The sequence below is a fragment of the Pteropus alecto genome, unplaced genomic scaffold (genome assembly GCF_000325575.1).
Source record: "Pteropus alecto unplaced genomic scaffold, ASM32557v1 scaffold87, whole genome shotgun sequence".
Taxonomy (NCBI): domain Eukaryota; kingdom Metazoa; phylum Chordata; class Mammalia; order Chiroptera; family Pteropodidae; genus Pteropus; species Pteropus alecto.
The window spans coordinates 7,094,921-7,120,748 of NW_006443225.1; the positions used below are offsets into that span (position 1 = coordinate 7,094,921).

The 25,828-nt window shown below is 39.2% G+C and overlaps 1 protein-coding gene across 2 annotated transcripts in view; it reads right to left on the reverse strand.

The window, feature by feature from the left end:
- The window catches only part of ASPH (aspartate beta-hydroxylase), a 180,363-nt gene that overhangs the window by 56,888 nt on the left and 97,647 nt on the right, over positions 1-25,828 (reverse strand). For both annotated transcript variants that reach the window (XM_015598670.2, XM_015598671.2), the window contains exons 15-16: positions 6,438-6,523; positions 1,288-1,374 (exon numbers count right to left, since the gene is read on the reverse strand). In XM_015598670.2, coding sequence (XP_015454156.1) covers positions 1,288-1,374; positions 6,438-6,523 — 173 coding nt within the window. The remainder of the gene's footprint in view (positions 1-1,287; positions 1,375-6,437; positions 6,524-25,828) is intronic.

The window sequence follows — 25,828 nt, forward strand, 5'->3', positions numbered from 1 at the left end:
ACATCACAGCTTGCCCTTGCTGTTCTCTCTGCCTGGTCAGCATCTGCCATAACCTTGTCACATCTCAGCCACTTGTCACCTCCCTAGAGAGGCCTTTTCTGATCACCTTATCTGATGTGCTGTCGCCGCTTTCATTCTCAATCACATTACCTACAGCCAAAAAAATCTTAATAGGGAGGTTCTTTATTCCATTATCTTCTTTTCTTTATGCTACATATTATTACATAAGATGATCTAATAATACATTTATTTTAAACACTTTATAATATTCTTTAAATACTTACTTACTTACTTACTTACTTAATTAATTTGGATATTAAGGCTTTCAGGACTTTGCTTGAATGTCACCTCTTCAGTAGACCTTTCCCTGACACCCTATCCAATATTTCATTCATCTCCCTCACATGGCCTATGGTACTCTGCTTTATGTTGGTTCTCCTTAGCACATACCACAAGCAAGTGTATATATTTCACTTATTGGTCTCATACATTGTCTTCACCATTACAATGAAAACTCCACATGGTTTGTGGATGGCTGAATCTGCAGGGTCTAGAAAAGGGCCTCGCACATAGTGGGCTTGCGTTAATAATTTTTGAGTAAATAAGTTTTAAGATATCTTCCACTGGAAAATAAGGCCCACGAGAACAGAGATCTCTAGAGTATTCATGATCATCGCAGGGCGTAAAACAGCATGTGGCACACAGTGGGTTCACGCAGCTACAGGTGAATGTGGAAAAGCTTCATGAGACAAGGGGCTGGAAGATGGAGAAAGTCAGATGAAAAAGGCGATGGGAGCGGGAGGTGGGAGCAGGTAGCTCGTGGGAAATGAGTCAGCTGAAAGAAACTATAAAGAACACAAGCACATTCCACTTATATTTTTAAAAAGACTTTCCTAAGCGTACTTGCAATCTCCATTTACGAAACTAAGGTTCTTAAAGCTCTGAGGAGACTCATGTGAAAACGATACGGTGCCTCTAAATGGGATGGGACGAAAGGTGTGGGAAATCAATGACAAAAGCATTACCCTTTCTTTTCTTTTTAGAACCAGAGAGAAGCCATATGGAGGGGGGACAAGTATTACTAAATTCACCAGTACACAATAGCAATAACTAATTGTCTCATTTAAAACAGTATTTTCTGCTTGAGTGTACGCATATGCATGAGAAATTGATTCTGTATAAAAGTTAGCAGGGAAAAAGAGAATGCAGAGTGGGCAGTGAAAAATCCAATCATACAGAACACAAGGACATCAAAACAATTATTTAAGGAGACGAGTTTTAGAATACCTGTGCCTTCCCGTATCTCGCCCGTGGACTCTGAGGGTACTTGCGAATGAGTTCTTCAAATGCAGTCACTGCTTCCTCAATTTTTCCCTAATAGAGATAATTATATAAGTATAATAAATCCAAATACATAATGCTATTCAATATAGTCATCTAATATTTACCAAGTAATTCTGTCAAAATTTCCTGGACTCCGTTCTGAGTTTAAAGACAGTTTCATCTAAGATGTGCAAATTAAAACAACAGTGAGATGTCATTCGACATCTATTAGAATGGCCTGGATCTGGGGCACCGACGATGCTGAATGCTGGCGAGGACACGGAGCAGTAGGAGCTCTCATGTGTTGCTGGTGGGAATGCAAAATGGTGCAGCCACTTTGGAAGACAGTTTGGTGATAATTTACAAAACTAAACGTACAGTCTTACCATACGATCTAGAAATCCTACTCTTTGGTATTTATCCAAAGGAGTTGAAAACATGTTACACAAAAAAACAGCTTTATTCGTAATTGCCAACTTGGAAGCAACCAAGATGTCCTTCGGTACGTGAACATATAAGTAAACTGGTACATCTAGACAACGGAATATTATTCAGCACTAAAAAGAAACGAGCTATCAAGCCATGAAAAGACATGGAGGAACCTAAAATGCATATTACTAGGTGAAAGAAGCTAACCTGAAAAGGCTGCCTACTGTATGATTCCAACTCCATGACATTCTGGAGAAGGCGAAACTGTGAAGACAGTAGAAGGATTGGTGGTTTTCAGGAATGGGGGGCAGGGCGGGGCGTGAGAGGATGACTGGGCGAAGCACGAAAAAGTTTTAGGGCGGTGAGATGACTCTGTATGATACTATATTGGTGGATACAGACAGTATACATTTGTCTAAATCCGTGGAATGTACACCTCCAAGACTGAACCCCAAAGTAAACTGCAAATTGAGTGATTCTGGTGTGTCAGTGTAAGTTCATCGGTAACAAACGTGCCACTCTGGTGGTGGGGTTGATTATGGGGGAGGCTGTGTTTGTGTTGGGGTAGTGGGTGTTTGTAAAATCTCTATAAAAAAATTAATATTGTGAGAGACGGCATATTTTAAATAGTGGTACAGTTATTTCTGAGAATGACTATAACTTAAGAGAACGATCCTAGCTTGATTAACTCTACATCCGAGTGCTCATTCACCTTGCATTAACCTGCCTGTCAGGGAAGAGACTTATCTGGGATGGGCCCCATTATTTTGTGCTGGCACACACATGCCCCCCACACTACAGTAATACTAATACCGATTAATAATAATAATAATAATAATAATAATAATAATAATGAGTAACATGGTTCAATGTTTCCTATGCTCTCTGCAGTGTCGCAAGCACTTTCTGTATGTTATCAGATTTGACCTTTACGGCAACCCCACGGGGTAGTCAAGGACCCTCATTATCCCCATTTTACAGATGAGGCACCTACAGCAGAGTCCCAAGCCACTTGCCATAAGTCACACACCTCCTAAGAGGTGGAGCCCAGACTCGCCGGGGAGCCTGGCTCTGGAGCCTGCACTCGCAACCACTACGCTATGTGTGACTTTCCACCAGCCCCATCAGTGACACTTACAGTCCTGTGAGAGAGAAAGGAAAACCTCCTACTTCGATGGCATCTAGCTAAAGGAATGATTTTTAAGGAACTTTAACAAGGATGTTCCCTGGCCTCTTTCTACTTAGTCCAGCCTTTTGGAAGTAGTGTCATTGAGATTGCGTAGGTGCTGGACAGTTCTCTTTGCACAGCTGCATTGTGAGTTAAACTTTGTTGTATAAAAGTCATTGAGTGAAGGTCAAAACAAAAAGTGCAGTGAGCTTGCGTTTACATGGGGAATGAATGGATTCACCAATTTACAGGGAGTTGAGGGTCTGGGAAAGTCAACTCAAAAAATCTGCCTCTGTCCTATGGCTCTCAATGTCCTGGGCCTGCTGCCACCCATCAGAAACCCGGAGACACACGTTCCAGCCTGCGGAATGGCACTGGTGGAGTGACGTGGGGGGAGGGGTTCTCACCCCATGCCAAGACCCTCACCAAGTTGGCTTGTGGCACATCCTCCCTTCTTTGTTGTGCAGAGACCTATCAAAGGTGCTCGGACCATCTGCTTAAGGGCCCATGTGAGCTTTGGGAGGGGTCACGTGACATAGGCAGTGTGGTGCTCCAGGCAACCAGATGAGCCAAGTCAACCCTGACATATGATGTGGAGCATCTTTTCCTGTGCTTATTTGTCATCTGTATATCTTCTTTCGTCAGGTGTTTGTTAAGGTCTTTGGCTCGTTTTTTAATCAAGTCGTTTGTTTTCTTTTTGTGGAATTTTAAGAGTCCTTTGTACGTTTTGAATAACAGTTTTTAAAACCACTGTTTTATTTCTTCTGTGAAAGATTTTAAGAAATGAAGAATTAAGGTTAAATATCTTTCTCGGTGTGACTTTCTTCTAACTACCCCTATATTAGTTTCCAGTGGCTGCCTTATCAAATGACTATACACTTGGAGGTTTAAAGCAACAGAAATTTATTGTCTCACAGTTCTGGAGAACAGAAGTCCAAATCAGTTTTACTGGGCTGAAATCAAACTGTCAGCAGAGCTCTCAGGGAGAATCTGCTGCTTGCCTCTCGACGGTATTTCTTGACTTGTGAATGCATCATTCCAATCTCCACGTTAGTCTTCACATTGCCTTCTCTCTGTGTGTGCCTTCTCCTATTTTGTCTCTATTAAATTTCCCTCTGCCTCTCTCTTATAAGGAAACGCATGGTTGCATTTAAGACCCAAGTGGATAACTCAGCTTATCTCCCCCACTCAAGATCCTGAACTTAACCGTATCTGCAGAGACCCTTTTATCCAAATTCACTAACATTTACAGGTTCCTAATATACAGTAGGATGTGGATATCTTTCGGGGAACCGTTTTCAGCCTACCACGTGCCTATGCAACTTAAATTGCAAATGTCGAGGCTATCTTTGTGAAAATCGTGCTAAATGCACCACTACCAGATTTAAAACAGGAATAACAGTATTCATAACAAATATGCATTGCGTTTTATTTCATAGTCCCTTACTTGGCCGTCACAGTTATAAGAATAATGGAATATTTTGGATGTCCTAGGCATCCTTTGGACCCCCTTAAGACAGAGGCTAAGTGGCCTTCTTATGGGACCACCTGGCAAAGTAAATGTATTTATTCTTAGTCTGAAGAGATTTCTCTTCCCTAGGGTCATACTAGAGAATATCGCTCTTAACACTATTGTGCGACTCTCATTAAAAAACTCAAATGCAAGATATGATGCTTGCGAAAAATTGCCTGAAATGATAAATATTATTTTTAAAAAAGAGATTACTGAGATATGATCTGAGCTCTACATTTTTGAAGTAAAAAGAAAGTGCCCTCACACTTCCATGTAGCACAGTATTGGCAGCTGGGGTGTGAGCTGAGAGGAGACCTCTCTCCCCAGGGCACTGCCTCAGCATGGGTCTCGCTGTTCTAGCGCAGTCGGTTGCATCATCTGAAAATAACAGCTATAAAAACGACCCAAAAAGACTAAGTTATGCTAATGATTCAGTCAATAATTTGGCTCCCTGTTGTCTCAGAAGCAAGAATGGCCTCTGTGACCACTTCCTCCTCCTTTATTTACCCTGATATGCATTTAGCGTGCTCCTTGAGGAAGGCATCATAATTTCTCCAAATAAGCAAGAACCAGAGACTACTCCATGGATTGGTCTAGCCCTTGTATGTCCCACTGACTTATTGTCCCTTGATAACTGAGCCCTTCTTTACCACTAATTACAATTACATAAAAATCCTTCTGTAAAGTTGTTCGCTTGTGTTTTTTTTTTTAATCTCAAAAGTCACCTGTGAAATTGTCTTTCTACATTTCCATATTTGGTATTTAGTACAGAGAAAGTGGAGAATGCCAGAAAAAGAAGATTCCTGCTTCACCGCTACTAAGAAATGCAAATTTCCTACAAATGGTAGACGGCTTCATTTTATGAAGTTGAACAAGACAGTCATTCCTTGTGGATCAATTAGTAAACAATGACTTTGCTGCAACACTCTTTGGCGTTATTATATTTTATTGGCTGGTAAAGAGGGTAAGCCGGGCCTTGGCATGGGAACCTTCTCTAATGTGAGTACAGAAGCCATCGTGACTGTTGGTACACGTCCAATAAACGTGTGGGAAGCCCATTCTTGTTCCTCTTTAGTTCCTATTTTTTTATCGTTGTTGCTTATTTACTTACAGTCCCCTGGCCTTTTTTTTTTTTGCAGCCAAAGTATACTGATAAAAAAAAAAAAGCATATTACAGGGACACTAATGAGCATTACACAGAGTATAAATTCAAGCACAGAACGGAGAAAAGATATTTCCCTGAAGAACAAGTAGATGATTAAGCGAAGACAGCGTTAAACACAAAATAATAAACATTTGGCCCTATAATTAGATAAATGTGAGCAAATTAGAAAACAAAGAACTTCAATCTAGTGTCAATTCACTGTTTTCAAAAACTGTAGTTTCTAGAAACGAATGCAAATAATATTTCGAATTAGTTGACGACAAAGCAATACATAAAAGCCACCCTAAAAAGCAGAGGTGCCTGAGGTTAAACACAAGTGAGAAGAATGTTAAACCTCAAGTCATTTCACCTAACGGTAACAGTAACGATCCTAAAAGGATTGGACTTATCTTTTTTTGGTTGGATCGAAGTGCTATAAATTAAAAACCTCCACATGTACTGTCTTTGATGGAGTTGATTTTTTTTTTTGATCTTTACAAAAACCAAATAGGAAGCGGAATTATTATTCTCATTTTTTTTTTTTTTTAAATAAGAAAACTGAGGCTCAGAATGGCCAAGTGATTTGCCCGAAGCCGAAGGACTGGATAGGGGCGGGAAGTGGCCTGACTCCCCGCCGGCCGGCCTGGAGCGAAGTTCTTGTCCTAGTTGGCCATTACGGCTGCAATTTTTCTTTTCATTTGATTCACTTCATGGGGAATGCTAATGTCCCTGGGGAAAACTCCACTCTATTCGAAGGTTGCTTCTCCACATTTTTTAAAAAACACACCGAGAGCACTGCCTGGGTTCACTTAACAATAAACCACTGCACATTTCTGCACAAAACAAAAACTTCGACCTACCCTTTTACGGAGTTTTTCTGCAGCGTCAAGTTCAGCTTTAATAGTCTTATCAAATTTATTTAATAGTTTAGGCTTCTTTTTCTTAACTGAAAGAAAAAAGAGGTTTTAATTTTTTATTTTAGTTTTGTCTAGAAATAGGTAGTAAGAATAGTGATTTACGAGTGGTGAGAAACCTGGCATCGGTCCCAAACCTACGACCGCAGGAACAAGCACACTCCTGGCTCACGTCCGCCCCCTCACCCGCCTCCGGGATGACGCACTCAGTGACACGGCCCCTCCTCATGTGCTCACACGGGTTCTGAGGGGACTGGGTGGATACGGGCAACCTCAAACTCCCAGGACACGGACCTAGTTTCTGGAATGAAAATGGTGGGTATGATTTCTAAACTCTTATGATAAACTTCGTGGCTACAAAAATGTCTAAAAGAGTTTTTAGAGTATGTGCAATGTTTCTGATCAGATAACGATAAAACAGGATGCTCTTCAGTCTAGCACTCACGGCCCCTTCACTGCGTCGTGGACTTGTTACTTCTGCTACAGTCTGTACTTCAGCCAAAGTGGACCACCCCGTGTTCCCCAAATAAGCTTTGCGCCATTTCTGATGCTACTTCCTCCAAATAAAATGGCCTATTCCTTATCCTTGTTAGCTGAAAACAGGCTAATCTTTTAACAACTAGCTCAAAACCACTCCTTATAAAATTTCTCCACCTATCACTCACACTAGTAGTTTCTCTCTCTCCCCGCTCCTCCAACTGAAGTCCACAGTATGCTTTCTTCTCCCATATTACTTTTCTTATAATCATTTTGCATGTATCTTAGTTCCTTTCCAAACCATAAGCTCCCGGAGAGTGGCACCACGTCTTCGATGCACACTGGATTTATTCATGCTTACGGGGCGTGAAGTCACAGCCAGCAGGTGAGGGAGCAGGTCTGCTGGGGCACACCCAGCAGCGCCTGTGGAGTGGACGGATATCAAGTGCTCCCTGGAAGGCCCGAGGAAATAATCCTGTCTGAGGGCTCAGGAGAGTGACAAGGGTGGAACCTTGAAGGGGAAGCCAGATGTTCCAGATGTTCCCCAGGCGGGGAATGGGGAGGAGTGGGAGGGATGGAGAGAAATGAGAACGGCCGGAAGAGAACCTCCTCGTGCTGACATTAAACTGACAAATTCGCTTCTGCCCTATCCTGTCACAAAGTGTGTGCGTGTGGGGGGAGGGCGCACCCCCCCACGTACACCTGCCCACTGCCTCCTTCTGCATCTCCTCTGATGTCTCCTCCTGCTCTGACAGTCTTCTGAGCCCCCACTGTCATTTAATAGAGCTGAAGTCTCTGCTGTCTTAAAGCCAACCAACCAACCGAGACCCACCTCAGCCTACCCTCTACTAGCTGTCCTCTCTTTCCCCTCCCCTAACTCCCGGCTCCCTCTCAACCCACAGAGCTCAGCTGACACACGGGCAAAAGCAAGTCTTCTGGAAGGGGAGCTCCACGGTTAAGAGCTGGATGGCAGGGATCTGGGTCTCAGCTCCGTCACGTCCCAGCTCTCTGACCTAAGCCAAGCTCGTACTAGGCTTCTGTGACTCTCACTTCCTTAATGTATAAAACGCGGCGTAGAGGTTTGGAGGATTGAGTGGATATTGTACATGAGCCAATAGCACGGCGGCTGGTATATAGTAGGTGCTCCATGCCTGAGAGCTAAGAATGCCTGTGGCCTTCTCTGCAAGCCTGACTGTTCTCTTTCACTTCCTAGGCTGCCGACCCCTCTGCAGCCTCTCTCTCCTCCTCCTTCCTCCCCGAAATGATCTCCCTCCTTGCCTTTAGTGCTGCCCGCTCCCCTGGTTTCCTCCCTGGTCTCTGGCCTCTCCACTTCCGCCCCGACTCCTCCTCGGTGGCTCCAGCCCTCTGCTGACGCCTGCGATCTTATACTCTTCAGGGTCAGTCTTCAGCCCTCTAAAGGGCTTTAACTGTTTAATTTCCAAACTGAGTTACAAATTAATTAGTTAATTTTCTCCTTCATTGCAAAAAAACATAAATCCAAGTGCCTATGATTTCTGGCACAGATGCCTCAAGCTCAGTAGATCAGAAATGGATATCAGTATTCTTCACGAGTCGATTCTTTCTTATAGTTACCCATTTCAGAGGATGGTGCCATATTCCTCTGATTATCCACATCAAAAACCCAGTTAGAGAATGCAAGGAAAACAGGCAAAGGAGAAACATGTGGAATTATCCAAATGAAGACTGAATGGAATCACTACTCTCCTTTTCAGCATTCGCTCTGTGCCAGTTTGCCGGTCTCCATACCCGGTGCTTCTGCATCTTTTATTCTCTCAACTTCCCTGACACAGGAAATTTAACTTCACAGATGTGGCCACTGAGGTCCCAAAAAGGTCATTCCCTTGCCACCTCCCATCTCTTGTCCGGGAGAAAGGGGACACTTATTTCCTACTTGTTTGGTTTAAAAAAAAAAGAGACGTTTCTTGGAAACTCTGGGCCTCCGGCCCCTCCCCATGGGGGGAGATGCTGTGACTTCTCTGATTACTGAGCTGGGGGAAGGGACAAGCTCGTGTGGCTGAGTGCCACTCCATCTCTTCCTCCAGGAGCTCACACACTGCTCTGAGCATCCCACGTGGGAGGAGCAGGCCTGTTCCTGGAGCGGGCGGGTATGTCTAATTCTGGGGTTTGATATTAAGAAACCTATTATTCCTGCTCATCTCAGCCCCATCCTTTAATTCAGCTCTCATCAGTAATAACACTGACACTTTGATCACTTTTCCTTTATTTCATTCTCGTGCATTCAGCATTCTATTGCTGAAAATTATAAATGTCTAAAGCAGAGGCTGAAAGAATAGTGAATAACAGGCATTTTCAACTGTGTGTCATTACACGTTAACATACATGCTGAGGATATGGAAAATGAATTGACAGTTGATGGAGAGGTGGATTTACAGTGGTGGGAGTTTGTATCTTGTCATCTCAGTACTGGCTTATGTCTCTCCATTGCTCATTTTGGTTTTGTAGAAGTGTCTGTCAGCAAAATGCCAGTGGGACCAGGGAAGCCTGGCGTGCATCTGAGTTGAGGGTTTTACTGCTAGCATCATCGGTTTTCCCAAATATGTCTCCCAGGATACACAGTTAAAGTTAACATGAGATTTATTTATAAGAAAAAAAAAACTGTTGGCAGAACATCCTCTCAGTTCAGAACTCTCTCTTCTCATGTACAAACGAGTGACTCGGGCTGCTTCTCTTAAGATCTCTTTGAACTGGGAAATCCTGTGCTTCTAATTTTCAGTTGATTTAAATCACATTAATAATCTTTCAAAGTAGACCTAGAAGGTACTGAAATGGATTGTTAATTTTGTTGAATGTGGATTTTAAAAAATGGTTTCGGAGGAAGCTGTCTCTACTATATTAAACTTTGTATTTGTTTAATCACTGCCATTACAAGTATTTTATCCTTTTCCAAAACCACAGAGAAGGAAAACAAGTGACGAGCTGCCATCACCATGCCACAGTTGAAACATTAAGAGCGCATAAAAAGGAAAAGAAAGATAATAAAAGAATAATTAAAGGCATGAAAAAGCACTAACGATGCATCCTTAGATTATATAAAAATTAATGGCGACTACCTTTCATTTCCACTTTTTCCATAGAAAAAGATGTTTTTATTTCATGGTGCGTGGAGAGAGGCTGACCACCAATAAACACAGAATCCTTATATGACTTTACGTCCTAGACTCGCTTCATTGAAGAGTGACAAAAATGGCCGTGTCTGCCACAAGGTAGACAGAAAAGCACCGTTCCCTAACCAGTCTCCCTGCCTCCTGTCTGTCTGTCCCCATGCTCCATACTGTCCTGAGGATCTTTCTGAAGCACAATCTGTCTCTGTCACCCAACTGCTTAAAATGTACCCATGGTCCCCTGAAACATACCAAATAAAAACTAAATTCCTTAGAATGCCATCTGAGCAATCCTGCTTCTGGTTACCTAGCCAAGAGAAATGAAAACATCCACACACAGACTCGTGAATGCACATTTGCTGCAGCCCTGTCCCTAACAGCCCAAATGTGTACCAACTGGTGAATGGCAGACACTCTGTGGCCAAGCAGTACGATGAAATATCCTCAGCCATAATACCAACACATGCAACGTGACCGCATCTGGAATGCATTACGTTAAGCGAAAGAGGCCAAATTCAAAAGGCTACTGCCTAGATGATTCCCTTTATACAGCATTTTTGAAAAGGAAAAACTGTAGAGAAAGAAAACAGATCAGTGGTTTCAGAAGCTGGGGTGGGGAAAGAGGTTGGCTATAAAGGGTATAAGAGAATGTTCAGGTTACAAAGTTTAATATTTTAATTGTGGTGGGTAGACTGTATCTAGATGTTTATGCATATGTCAAAACTCATTATTGCACACTTGGACACATATAGTTTGGATTTACTTTACGTAAATTGCACCTCGGTACTGACTTAACTAAAGTGTTATAGGGAAGAGACAAACCATGTGATTCAAAATGCAGACTCTTATCATAGGTATAACAGCATGAAATGCATTTGAGGATAAAAACATACTTTTAAAAATAAAATTCAATCTGGTTTTTAGCACCCTTCCCCCGTGAACCTATCAGGAGGTAATTCAAACTCAACCATGCTTAAGAGGCTCCACCTTGCACAAAAAAAGAAAAAAAAAATGCTCTCCTAGACTTACCTAGGCCTTCGATGGCATCTATGTTCTTTTCTTATTTACTGTTCTGGATACCTTTTCTACGACTGATGACTCCTCCTCTTATTCCTTCCCCCCTTCAAGCATCCTACCTTTGTAAAAAAAAAGTTGCTGACTACTCTTGAACTACATCAAAACATCGCCATTCAACTAATTAATAAGATTCCACTGTGTTCCAAGGATTGTGCCTAGGTGTTGGGAGTTCAACGAAACTTTCCTCAAGGAGCCTACAGTCCTACTGGGAAAAAGGCAGAAATGGATAATTCAGCTTTAGAGGAATGTGTAGAGGGTGGGCCGAGAGTGGTAGCATCTATTCAGGAGGAAGGAGGGAGGCTGAGAACTTATATACACCCAGGACCAGACAGAGGCAGCATTCCAGGCCTCCAGAGGAAAGAGGATTTACTTTGCAATTCGATCACAATTGAGAACTTGTACTTTCATCGCTAGTTATTTTTCTTGTAAGTGAAAGACTAAACATCTCCTCCTGCTTGGAGGAGGGTACCATATAAGTGAACGTTCTCGTTATGGGAGTTGGGGCTTTCCAGAATTTTGGAAAGCTCAAGGTGGAGATATTGATCAGGGACCCCGGGCACTAATTTGCTTTCTCCCCACATCTGAGGACATGGTCTTAGTGATGCTGAGCCTGCTTCAAGAACCAGGAGAGGTCCAGAGTACATGTTTACAGGGTATAAGTTTTGTTGAGAGAAGATGTCCACCCCAACTATGAAACAGCAGTGGCATAGCAAGAACTGGGTTTTTGAAAACATGCAAGACAAAGAATGAACAGCTATAGCTCCGCCCCTCCAACCAGACGAGGGATTCTAGATGTCCACACTGGGGGGCATGGCATCTGCTCCTGCCCTAGGTTGCCAGTTTGTGTCTGATACCATTTTGCATGAGTAGTTAAAGACCTTAATTTAACGAGAGAGAGAGAGAGAGAGAGAGAATTTCTCCCACCAACTCAAACCCCACCTGAAACGCTATATATTTATTCAAGGTAAATAACATATCTCGAGCTCTTTTACAGTTGTGTTTCCTTGAACCAGCTTTACCGACTTTCACAAAGTGGCCTTTGGTCTCTATGTTCACCTCCCATCACTTACCTGCAAAGCAGTTTTCACTTCCTTTATACAGCCTCTCAAACGTGGCGTGAAGCTTTGACACTTCTGAGACTTTTCTCATGACATTTCTTTGCCTAGAAAGCACTTCCCTCTGTTTCTGCCAAAGATTATTCTAAACTCTTGAGACCAAGTTTAAGTGCCATTTCCATTTTCAAGTCATCTAAGATATCTTTACGCAAAAAAAAAAAAAACGTTTAAGTTGGTCGTATGTATAGCGTGTACTCGCTACCCTCCACACCTTGCAGGATTATTAACTTTTGTGAGGAAAGAGCTGTGTCTTACTCATAATTTATTTCCAGCATTTAGCACATGGCCTGTCCAAGAGAAAGTCCTCAACAAATGTTTCTGAGCATATGAATGAATGCAAACACGAATGAATCAAGACAGTTTAGAAGAGGATAAGGCCATGTCACTTTGTGATTTAGGCATATCAGCTGTTTAAAAAAAAAAATCAGAAAATTGTAAGCAACCGAGACAGAATAAACCGAGAGTAGCTTGCTTTATAAAGAAGGCCTAATCCAGAAAGTGTCAACGGACAGCGGTGGAGGGGACAGGGGAGGAAGAAAAAGAAAGAAGGGATAGATGAGACAATCACCACAGAACATTTTATAGAAGACAATGACATGTGTTTTATGTCTTATTCCATTTTAGTTTTTCAGTATATTTAGCACTTTAGAACACAAATGGCAGAACTCTAGACACAACTAAAGCTAACCAGTAAGTTCTGCAAAGTTCGGCTGATTTTAGTAAAACATAAAAACTTCACAATGAAGCTTTTTTTTATGGTCTAAATCACTGCTTAATGCCTTATCAAATTATCTCCTGATAGTAATAGTTGACATTTATTACTTACTCACTCCACTAGACATGTGTCCCTCCCTCGGGCGGCACAAATTGTAAACAGTAGGAGCCAAGACTGGAACTTGGGGTTGTCTCGGCTCCAATGTCTATGCTTTTGACCACTTTGTAAGATCTCTGGCATCTGGCCCAGAAGTTAAGACAGCAGGGTGTCCCTAAGGACTTTGAAATGATGACAGAGTGGAATGAAGTATCAGTATTATGTTGTGTAAAGGAAGGAGCTGAACTTTGTACTTGTCTCAAAGGATAAAGGTAGTTCAACAACCACAATCATTTTCTTTCATTTTGTATCTTGAAGACCCCGTGTTTACACATTATACAGAAACACCCTGGTTTGGCAGGAAGATCACAGGGTACGGAGTCTGGAGGCCAGGGTGCGAGCTCCAGTTCTGTCCTTCTTTGGTTACTTGCTTAACCTCACTTCCATGAAATGGGATAATATCTGACTCACACCTACTAACCGCAAATGAGCATAAAATACACATTAGTCATGAATTCCATCTATAATACCTTAGTTTCACTTACTTTAAAACTCTGCTCTTTAATTAAACAGGAGATGTGTATGACATACCTTATCAGCAAATTATTGAGGAATTAGTATCATTATTATTTTTATAGATACCAGATTTGGTCAAATATTTCCCTGGCAGAGATATGGGGCAACTACTAGCTCTGCCACACTGTATCTCTTTCCAGTTCGTTTTCCTGAGTTAACAAAGGACTAAGGAGCTAGAGGGCCACGTTATACTTCCCTTGCTCCCCAAACCCTCCTTCAAGCTGAGCCACATAAAATACAGAAGACTGCTTTTCGTTATAGGTATCCAAAGGTGGAATTTGATGAAAAATAATCTAAAAGGCAAAATGATTTAAGGGAAGGAAAAGGCAAAAATAAGATATTAAAGGAAAATGTGCTCTATATCTGAGAAGTGGCCTGAGGCTGAAATAATCATGTAATGCTTGATTGCAATATTATTCATGTTAATTAACAGTTAACCGAAGACAGACCCTATTACATATTTTAATCTTCCTATATTAGGACTGAAAGTTAATTCGGCTTTTCTTTTTAAAATCAATGATAGATTTTAATATTAAAAAAAAAATCTCTGCATTACATCTGTTTGGCAGTGGGGAAATCTATAAATTAAGGCAAATGATAAGAAGAAAATAATGGTGCAAAACACTATTATAAAACAAAAGTCCTAGGATTTTTGAAGAAATTCTAACTGCTGGGTACAGGGAAAACAAGCCTGCATCTCCCAGGATTCCTCCAAGGCACAGGCAGGGGATGGGGGAGGAGCCCTCAGTTCTTCACTCTTTCATTTAGAAGTGGGAATTGTGAAAGATATCCCATTGCTAGGCTCCACTCTGGGGTCTGAAATGAATCTGCTATCATATCGTGAGAGAGTCATGTCATGTGCTACTGAGAAACCCAATCAGCAGACAGCCACAGGAGTGCTTCTGGCAGGAGTCTGTATTGTGACAGTGAGAATGAAAAAAGTAATGTGTCTGATCCGAAAAGAACCTTCTGAAGCTACTTCCTTTGATGCTATCTACTTTATACGTACACAGTACTGGGGGAACAGGTAAATCTGGGCAACCCTGGGGGAAGTCCTCTTCCTCGCCAGCCTTGACAGCACCTTGGCAGGAAGACAGATGGTACACACTTGGTCTGCCTCCTATAGCTAGGGAATAATGGACTTCTGTTCTCAGAATTAAATATCAACTATACACCAGCAGGAGTTCAATATTCAAAGCTTAAACCTAATAGTTTGCATAAATATTTTTCAGATGAGAGACCCTAACTAAAACAACACAATAAACATTAGATAAAGGGCAACTGTTTTCGTCTGCCCCCTCTATTGAACTAATGTGGGATTCAGCTGGGAGCGTTCAATGGAGCCAGCAAGTATTCCAGTTTATTAAATGTAGTTTGCTGTGTCCCCGTAGGCTTATTTTAATAAATTATACATCACTCCCCTTCTAGAGTAATAATCCTTTAACAGATGTGACCCCATATGTTAAATGAGAAATTTCAGAAACACTAAAGTGATGTGTTTTCTGTACATAACAGAAAACCTTTAAGTGCCAAGGCCTTACCAACAGCTGCTTCTGACGTTGTGAATTACACTTCCATGTGCGCTGTTCCATGAGAGAATAGCCACCTTCTCCAAATTTTACTTTAGTTACAATTTAACAATTTTGGGCTGCTGGTTCTCTAGCCCATCATTTTTTACAAGTAACAGACCAGAAAGATGGAGTGAGGGTTACTTGAACCAGATCTATACTCAGCAGCAGAAAGTAAAAGCTGACAGACTGAAGAAAGTCAAAAAGACCACCAGAAATGAACCCAGGTCAAAGAGCACTATGATACGGGCCAAATGGGGTAGAGGTAAACAATGCTATGCACAGTGACCCCAAAAGGCATCACTGCACAACTGGTGTTCATTAAAACAGGCATTACAGTCTTCGATCATCAAGGAAAGTTAAATTACAATTTTAAAAGGTGGAAATGAACAAAAATATTTTAGAAAAGTACCTATCGAATTCTATTAATTTTATTTAAATGCTGCTTGAAGTTATTTCAAGTCATCTGTAAGTATCTGTTTCTATTCCCAGTAATGTCAAATAAAATAGTAATTTCCTAGCCTGCATCTACATCAGTATCGCCAAGGGAACCTGAAACAAAATAGACACTCCCAAGTACTATCAAACAAAAACTATGGGAGGCGGGGCAGGTAATTTTGCTCTACAACATCTCGGATATATTTAAAGAGTAGTATACATTCTATGAATGAATGTATTCGGTATTTGTAAGCTTAGTTCTTAATGCTACCTTATTTTTTATTTGATTGTTCAGATGTCAACAGGATCTAAATGTTTGACTGCTGTTTGTTAGCACTGATATCAGCTGATTTTGATGATTATATATTTTAAGACAGAAGTTACATCTGATTCATATTCTTTAAGACATTATCTGAGATTTTACCAAACCCAAGTGGAAATCTTTAAATATAACTTGATCATTGCAATGACAAAAATCCCAAGAGTGCCTTTAGAGGTTTTCCCTGGGTGATGAGAATAAAAACCTGATATCACAGAATTTATTAATCTAGGCTGGTAAGAATGGTGGTAGACATGATAAGATGACCACAAATTTTCAATAAACAACCCAACTGTAAAGATCTGGATCTCACATGAATAAGAAATAGTTGAGTTTACTTGGATAATACATGATAATAAAGTGACAGATCAAACTATTTTTGCTATTTTAACAAATAGAAAATACATGTTTAAATGACCAGCTTTTCATTACAGACGAAGGTGAATATGGATCAGTAACAGAGACATAAATCTATACTCATATGTATTGAAAAATAAAAACATTCTCTTTCTGAAACAGAGGTAGGGAAAATCACAAGAAGAGGATGTTATCTGCAAATACTAAGGTTGAGAGCATACTTAAAAAATGAATTCAAATTTCTAAATATTTCCATGTCATATATGAAACAATAGTTTGCAAGGCACTATACAACAGACAATGAATCACAATGATTCCTGAGAGAGAAATCAAAAATTTCAAAACCAGTAATAAAAAAAAAAACTAAATGTTGACAGGAAGAACAGATATGTTATATACAGGGAAACAAAAATAAGAATGACAGCAGATTTCTTATTAGAAAAAAAACAGAAGGAAGAAGAGAGTGAAGTAATATTTTTAAAGTACCAATGGGGGAAAAAAATGCCAACTGAGAATTCTATACCCAGCAAAAATATCTTTCAAAACAAAAGAATAAAGGCTTTTTCAGTCATACAAAAGTTAAAAGAGTTCAGCACCAACTGGCCTGCACTACAAGATATGTTCAATGACATTCTTCAGGAAGAAGAAAAATGATAATACATGGGAATATAGGTCTATATAAAAAAGGAAAAAACTGAAAATGGTAACTATATGGGTTAATATATGTTTTCTTTCCTATTATTTAAATCTCTAAAAAATAAGTCTTTTTTAAAAAAAAAAAATTGTTTAAACAAAAATAACCATGTAGTATAAGCTTTAGAGTAAAAGTAAAAGGTATGATGACAACACAAATTCGAACAGGAGATGTATATTATTGTAAGGTTTTATATAGTATATGTGAAGTAGTATGACATCACTTCAAGGTAGGCTATGATAAGTTAAGGAGCTATACTTAAACCCTAAAGCAATCACTTAAGTAACAAAACGAAGAGTTTTAGCTACTAATCCAACAAAAAAGATAAAACGTAAAATTGTTCAATTACTACAAAGGAAGGCAGAGAAAGAGAAAAAGTGCCACAAATAAGAGATGTGACAGAAAACATACAGCCATAGATTTAAATCTAATCAATTAAATATAAATTACAATTATATATCCTAATTAAAAGCCAAAGAATTTCCGCTTGAATGAAAAAGCAACTATATACTGACTACGAAAAATACACTTCAAATATAAAGATACGAATAAGTTAAAAGCAAATGGAAGAAAAATGGCATGCCATTCTAATAACAGCAAAGGAAAGCTGGTGTGCCTAAATTAATATCTATTAATAAAGTAGGTTTGAGTCCAAAGAATATTATCAGTGGTGAAGAAGGTTACTGCATAATGATAAAGGAGTCAATTCATGAAGAGAATATAATAATCTCAATGTTTATGCAGCTAGTAACAGAGCTTCAAAAATCCATGAATCAAAAACTGTCAAAACTATAAAGAGAATAGAAAAATCATGAGTCCATCAGAGATTAAGATACTGCTCACTTAATATCTGATGGAACGAGGAGAGAGACTATCAGCAAGGACACAGAAGACTTGAAAAAGTATGAACCAACCTGACCTATTTCTAGAACACTCTCCTAACAACAGTAAAACACACATCTTTACAAGAACAGTTTCTAAGCTTCCACCTAAAGAAACTGGGAAAAGAAGAGCAAATTAAACCGAAGGTAGAAGAAAGAAAACAGTAACAGATATCATTAGCTTAGAAAGCAGAAAAGTAATAAAGTCAATAAAATTAAGGGTGTTTTGAGGGAAGATAAATAAAATCCCAGCCAGAATGATCAGGAAAAGAGCAAGATATAATAAAATAACCAATATCAGCAAAGAGTCAGGTGATAGCTCTAGATTCTTTTTTTAAAGGAAAATAGAATATTATGAACGGTTATGCCAATTAATTCTACAAATTAGATGAACAGACACAATTCTCGAAAGACAAACTCCTAAAGGTTACTCAAGAAGAAATAAATAACTTGAATATCCTATATCAATTAAAGAAGTTGAATTTGTAATTAAAATCCTTTTCACAAAAAAACTTTAGGCCCAGTCATTTGAGGAAGAAACAACGCATAAATTCTTAAAGAGAAATTGCTGACTAACTCATTCTATGAGGTCAGCATTACTGTGAAACCAAAACCAAGCAAAGCCATTACATAAAAACAAAACTACAAACTAACTTTCCTCATGAACACTGATGTATAAAATTCTAAAGAAAATTTTCACAAATTAAATCCAACAACATATATAAAAGAATACATCATGAGGTTTAGCTTAGGAATGTACAGCTAGTTTAATACTTCAAAATCAATGTAATTTATCATCTTAATACGATAAAAATGAAAAAAAAGATCATTGCATTAGACATAAGAAATAGTCTTTGACTGAATCAAAGCCCCATTCTTGATAAAAACACTCAGCAATATAGAAATAGAAAGAAACTTTTTCAGTTTAAGCTTCTATGAAAAATTCACAGCTATCATACTTCAACGTAAAAGACTGACATCATACTTAATGGTGAAATATCAGGAACAAGAAAAAGATATCTATTCTCATAAAGTCTGTTCAACATTCTACAGGAGGCTCTAGCCACTGAATCGTCAAGAGAAAGAAAGAAAAAGCATCCTGATTGGAAATAAAGACGTGAAACTGTCTTATTTAGAGATGACGTAAATATCTTTATGGAAAATCTGATATAAAGCTATAAGAAAGCTACTGGAACATATAAGTCAGTTAAGCAAGGCCCCAGGATAGATGATCAATATAGAAAAATCAATTTTCTTTCTACATATTAGTAACAAACAACAAGAAATTGAAGTTATAAAGTAATACCACTTATAATCACATTCAAAAATGCAATATACTTAGGAATAAATCTGACTAAAGTTGTAGAAGATCTGTACCTGAAACACTATAAAACAATTCTGACAGAAACTTAAAAGATTTTAAATGCAAGACACATCATATTCATAGATTAGCAGACTCAACATAGCAAAGATGTCAGTTCTCCCCAAATAAATATATTGATTCTATGCAACTACAGTAAAAATCCCACCAGGCCTTTTTATTTGGTAGAAATAGACAATGTACTTTTAAAATTGATGTGAAAATACAAAGACCCCCTATTATAGCCAAACCAACTGTGAATAAAATGAACAAAGTTTCAAGGCTAATATTCTGTGATTTCAAGATTATAAAGCTACAATAATTAAGACAGTATGGTATTAGTTTTGAGATAAACAGATCAATGGAACTGAATAGAGTCCAGAAATAGACCCATATAAATGGACACATATATGGATATCTTCAACAAAGGTGCACAGGCAATTCAGTGGAACAAAATAATCTGTTCAGCAAATTCCACTTGAATAATTGGATATCCATATTTTTAAAATGAACTGCCATCTATAACTTTACTACATATAAAACTTAACTCCAAATGAAACACAAACCTAAACATAGAACCCAAAACCATCGTATTTCCCAAATAAATCATTACAGAAAATCTTTGTTACTTTGGGTTAGGCAAAGACCTCTTAGGCATGACTCCAAGAGCACCATCCATAAAAGAACAAATTCATAAATTCGACTTCATTAAAATTAAAAACATCTTCAAAAGCTATTACTAAGGAAACTTTTCTTCCAGAGGCTGGAAGAAAATATCTGCAAGTCATATATGTGATAAAATGCTATAAAAATAATGTATAAAGAGCTCTCAAAAAGAATACAAATAACTTATTTTTTAATAAGGACAAAAGATATGGACACTTCACTGAAGAAGAGATAAGATGAGAACTAAGTTCATGAAAATATGCTGAATATCGTTTGTCACTAGGGAAATGACTGACCAGAATGAAACCACTACACACCTATTAGAATGGTTTCAATTAAAAAGTCTGACCAAGTGTGGGTAAGGATGTGGAAGAACCAGAACTCACATATTGCTGATGAGCATGTAAAATTAAATTGTAAATCTGCTTTGGAAAATCATTTGAGAATTTCTTAAAAAGTTAAACAGACAACTACCATTTGATCCAATCATTCCTCTCCTACATAGTTACACAAGGGAATGAAAATATACATCACTAGTACATGAATGTCCACGGCGGATTTACTTGGTGAGAACCAATAACTGGAAACAACCCAAATATCCATCAACAGGTAGATGCATCAACAAACTATTACATCAACAAAATAGATATTGTTCATCAATAAAAAGGAATGAACTATCACTACATACTACAACATGGATGAAATGCCAAAATAATTGTTGAGTGAAGGAAACCAGACAAAAAAAACGGCACATACTATATGATTCACTCACATTAACTTCTAGAAAATGCAAACTAACCGATAGGGAGGGACCTTGGGGGACGAGGATGGGGGTGCATACAGGAGAGATTACAGAGGAGCACAAGGGAACTTTGGGTGTCACTAGACATGGCCATAACCTCGATTGCAGCGAGGGTTTCATGGCTGTACATGTGTTGAAACTTATCAAATTGTAGGCTGTAGGTGAAGTTTATTTATGTAAACCCTATCTCAGTTAACTCGTAATAAAAACATAATCATAATACTACAATCATCTCTAAAAAGAAGTTAACAATAATTTCTGAATATCGCGACTGGAAACTTTCACTGAATAGTCTGTTTGCGTTTCCTTGTCTTTTTTTGAATTTATATTTTTACAGTTTGTTATTCTGAAATGGGATCCAAACAAGGTCCAAAGATTATCATTGGTTTTGTCCCAAACAAACGAGTCAGAACTTTCCACAGAATCTTATGAGTTATTAATTGTCCAATTAGAAATACTGAACAGAAGAGTGCCAAGAATATTTTAGGACATACATAACTACCATCCAAATAGTTTTAGAGAAACAAAAAACAGCCTAGAATCTGCTCTGATCTGTTCAGCACCACTGCAATTTAGTTATTATTGATTCTGCAGAGAAATGTGGACATTAGTTTTCAAACCACTGATAACATTTATGGAGTACTGTGCTGTTTAATGTAGGGACACAAAGATGAATATAATCTTGCAGAAGACTGAATGAATGTTCATGTCCCCAGTGAATTCATTTGTTGAAACTCTAACCCCTGAGGCGATGGCGTTAGGAGGTGGCCTTTGGGAGATGATTAGGCCACGAGGGCGGAGCCCTCAGGAATAGGATTACTGCTTTATAAGAGACTCCCCAGAGCTCCCCGGTACTTTCCACCATGTGAGGACAGAGCGAGAAGGCACCATCCACGAACCAGATACAACAAGATACGCTGCCAGGACCCGAGCCTGCTGGCACTTTGACCTTGGGCTCCCTGGCCTCCAGAACTGTGAGAAATACTTTTCTGTTTAGCCACCCAATGTGTGGTATATTGGTTACAGCAGTTCAAAGGGACTGAGTAAATCTCTATCCTCAAATAAGTTACACATTAGAAAGTAGGGGAAAAAAGTAAATTAATGACTAAAAAGAAAGCTGAAAATTATCAGGCAAAATAAGAATTACAAAATACTTGGGAACACAAAGATGCAAGGAAGTACTTTTAATTGGGACAATATGGTAAAAATTGAGGAAAAAATCTTGAGCTGAGTCTTAAAGTAGAGATCTAATGTGAGATGAGGTAGAGGCAAGAAAGACATCTTCCAAAGAGGAAAGTACAGAGGTGGAAACGTGAAAGAGGCATTTTCAGGGGCCTGTGAGAAGCCAGGTGAAATTACATAGGGTTCTGGGTCAAGACAGTGAGGGTCAAGCCTACAGAGGTGGCTTGGAGCCAGATTATGGAGTTTCTTGAACAACAATCTGAGGAACTTACACTTCCTTCCACAGGCAATGTGGCATAACTGATGGTTTTAATAAATGACTGTAAATAATCTGTGTTTTTGGAAGTTTCTCTGGTCGTGAGTACACACACGTGGAAAGGCAAAGAAGGAAGTGACTGCCAGGGGGGGCGCTGCCATGGGGCTGAGGGGAAGGCGATGCAGGGAGAGAGTTAACCTCCTGGCTGCGTTAAATGAGTACATTTTAAGGGGAAAAGATTTTAACATAAAACTTAGAGAATGACTGTAAATAATCTGTGTTTTCGGAAGTTTCTCTGGTCGTGAGTGCACACACGTGGAAAGGCAAAGAAGGAAGTGACTGCCAGGGGGGGCGCTGCCATGGGGCTGAGGGGAAGGCGATGCAGGGAGAGAGTTAACCTCCTGGCTGCGTTAAATGAGTACATTTTAAGGGGAAAAGATTTTAACATAAAACTTAGAAATAATTAAATGTGAAAATATCAAAGAAGAAAACACGATAATTTCTTATCAGTAAAACTTATTCAGATACATCTATTTTCACTTGAATACACATACATATATATATTAATTTCATCATGTTTAACGATTATCCTATTTTTTAACATCATGAACTACTCATCATACTGTCACTTAGAGAAAGCAGTGACATTCTAAAGCGGCACAGATTGTCAGCCCAAAAGATACAATACGTATTGTGATTCTCTTTATGAATAATGTGCAGCTTATTTTTATGCAACAGCACACCACATGTTTTGGTTTTTAACAGATGGCAAACTCTTTTTACCAGGGTTTTAAACTTGCACACTGGGAATGAAAACTATTTATACAGTAAACACTTTAGCTGATCCTATCTTTGGACAAGTTTAATTAAAGAATGAGATACCAATAGCACAATCGAGCAGACTCATGGGAGGAAGCAGGAAGTTGCTACTTCACTGAATACATTATTTTACCCCAGCAATTTAAAGCATCCATGGAAATTCATGGCGCTATTGAGTTTTATAATAAATTCCTTAAGCATTTAGCTTTTTCTTTGATAGCTGTTTTCAAACTCAGTGTTAATAAAGCTTTAACACCCAAGGTGGAAGGAAAGTATAACTTACTCTTTAATGAGATGCCATGACAAACATTCCTCAAATAGCTCTCCAAACCTTCAGACCTTATTCGGCTTGTAGATGTTCACTTTCCACATATAAACACTTTCTAGGGGAACATCCCTGAAGAGTCAGTATTCTCTTCTTATACTTAAGACATTAAATATATCGAGAGGTTGTGGGGATTAAGTTTATCAAATTTATTAAGAATCTCTTAGAAAAGAAATATATACAAGTAGCATCAAATAGCATCTGGATTTGGGGTTTGCATACATTTTATATGAAATAATAGTAGGAGGGAAAATAATCATAGTTGTTTATATCTGTAAGCACGATGCTGGTGACAAACACAAAAACTTCAGGGGGTGGGGGGTGGGCAGTCAGAATCATCTCCACATTTTACACATGGAGAAAGAAAAACGCCAAGAAGCTGAGACTTATTCAAGATCAAGCAGCAAATAAAAAGCTGAAGATCAATGACAAATAAGAATTAGTAGAGCTGACACTAAAACTCTCGGTAAAGGACCCCTTTTACTGTGCTACAATAATTTTCTAGTGTTGATCAAGTGACTTCACATCGGAAAGAGGAATTTAAATGCCGGCGAGGGAAATGTTCACAGAGAGAAAGATGAAAAAGATGGTGGCCACTTTAAAGGAGACACAGACTGAACAATCCTCCTAGCTCCAAGTTTCCTGTGACGATACCATGGGCCTCAACTTCCAAACACCACATTCAGCACATACTTTCACCCAAAAGCAACACAGACCAAACCGAGAACTTGGTCTAAGATGACTGAGCAGTGAAAACACCGTGTGAGTACTTCATCACTCCAGTGCCAATGCATTATGTTTGATACTATTCACCTAAAAAGCGATTTAAAAACATTCCTCATTTTCAATTTCCAACAAATCTCTCCACTCGTGTTTATAATCACAAAGAAACACTTCGGCAAGTGCACTGCCGAGCTATTATGAGACTTCTCAGGGAGCAGAACGCAATCTGCCTCTGGCCTCCTCCCTCGCCAGGCACAGAGGTACGCAATTAATGGCACAGACAACACGAGCCCTGCTGGGTCTTATTCTGCTTGACTCTGGTGACAGTCTACAAGTGCCGTGAAGAAACAGACCACAGAGAAATGCACATGGGGCTCATGGCAGCAGTTAAGAAGCAAGACGCGATATGAATCAAAGTGACGAGGCGCAGAAATAAAAAGCTCACCCAAGTTCATTGGTTTTCTGTTGAAGCTGTAATTTGCAATTAATGCTGCTTCCACCCTATGACTAGCTGAATGCCGTACCGGATGACATCACTAAATACGGTGGTGTAAAGGCAGAGAGAAGTCGGCAGATCTCGAGAGAGAAGGGCCAAATTTCAATAAATTCATGGTTATTACCTGAAATGCACCTTTATCTAACCTTGGTTTTTATGTAAAGGACATATGTAAATAGTTCTCATCCGCCTTTATTTCAAGTTTAGTTTTAAGGGCGTTTTGCACAACTTGAGCAGAGTTGGTAGCTAACTAGCCCTGAAAGCTCCAGATAAATTATATATGTATGTATGTAGTCCTGGAAGTAGGGTCCAATTAAACCTCACATGAAACAAGAAAGGAACAAACAAGAGAAGATACCAACAATGGTACTGAAGAATCAAAGGAGAGAAAGTGTAAAATTCACTGGACATTAAAAAAATATAATGACAATTTTCCTCAAAAGTGGAAGGGTCAATCAAGAGTTTTAAGCCAGGGCTCTAATCAGTTTAACCTGTTTTATAGAGAGCATCCCCATGATTCATCTTGGAGTCAGGATGAACTGGCTGTGTGCAGAAATGTCTACAAGCTGTTTCTCCTATCAACCCATCACCCTGTTATTAAAAATAATTAAATGTCTGAATTCACGGGTGGACGCAAAGCGAATTCCACGTATACAACCCTTGCTCGATACCTGAGGACCAGCTCAAATGTCATCCTTCCACAAAGACTTGGGCTGCTTTCCATTCCCCCACCAGTGGGTGATCCTCCCGTAGCATTTTGTTCATAAATCGCTACCTCCTTATATTGTAGGTTTATATCTGCTTTGTTTTCAGGGCATTCCACAGAGCATGGCAAATGAAGGAAGCTGAAATATTTGTTCGACTAATAAATCATCCTCTTAGCTAGAAGCTCCTGTGCCTTTCCTCAGTCTATGCTCTAAGCGGGGGCAACACAGGACCTGGTGAAAGAGACTTGACCTTCAGCCAACATAAATGAGTCACTGTATAAAACAAGGTGTTAGAATGTGTGTAATTCCTTCCCTTACTCCCTTCACCAACACATGCTGACTTCTTAAAAACTAACCCAAAGGCAAAATTCACAGTGTTTTCTGATACTACCATAACCAAGTGGGCAAACGTACTTATGACTGAAAATGAGTTTAGAATTTGCAATATAAATTGCTGCATATTTGCCTTAAATGATTAATATCTTTACAATTTGGAGGATGTATAAAACAGATGCCTTTAACCACCTCAGTAATGTCTTCTTATT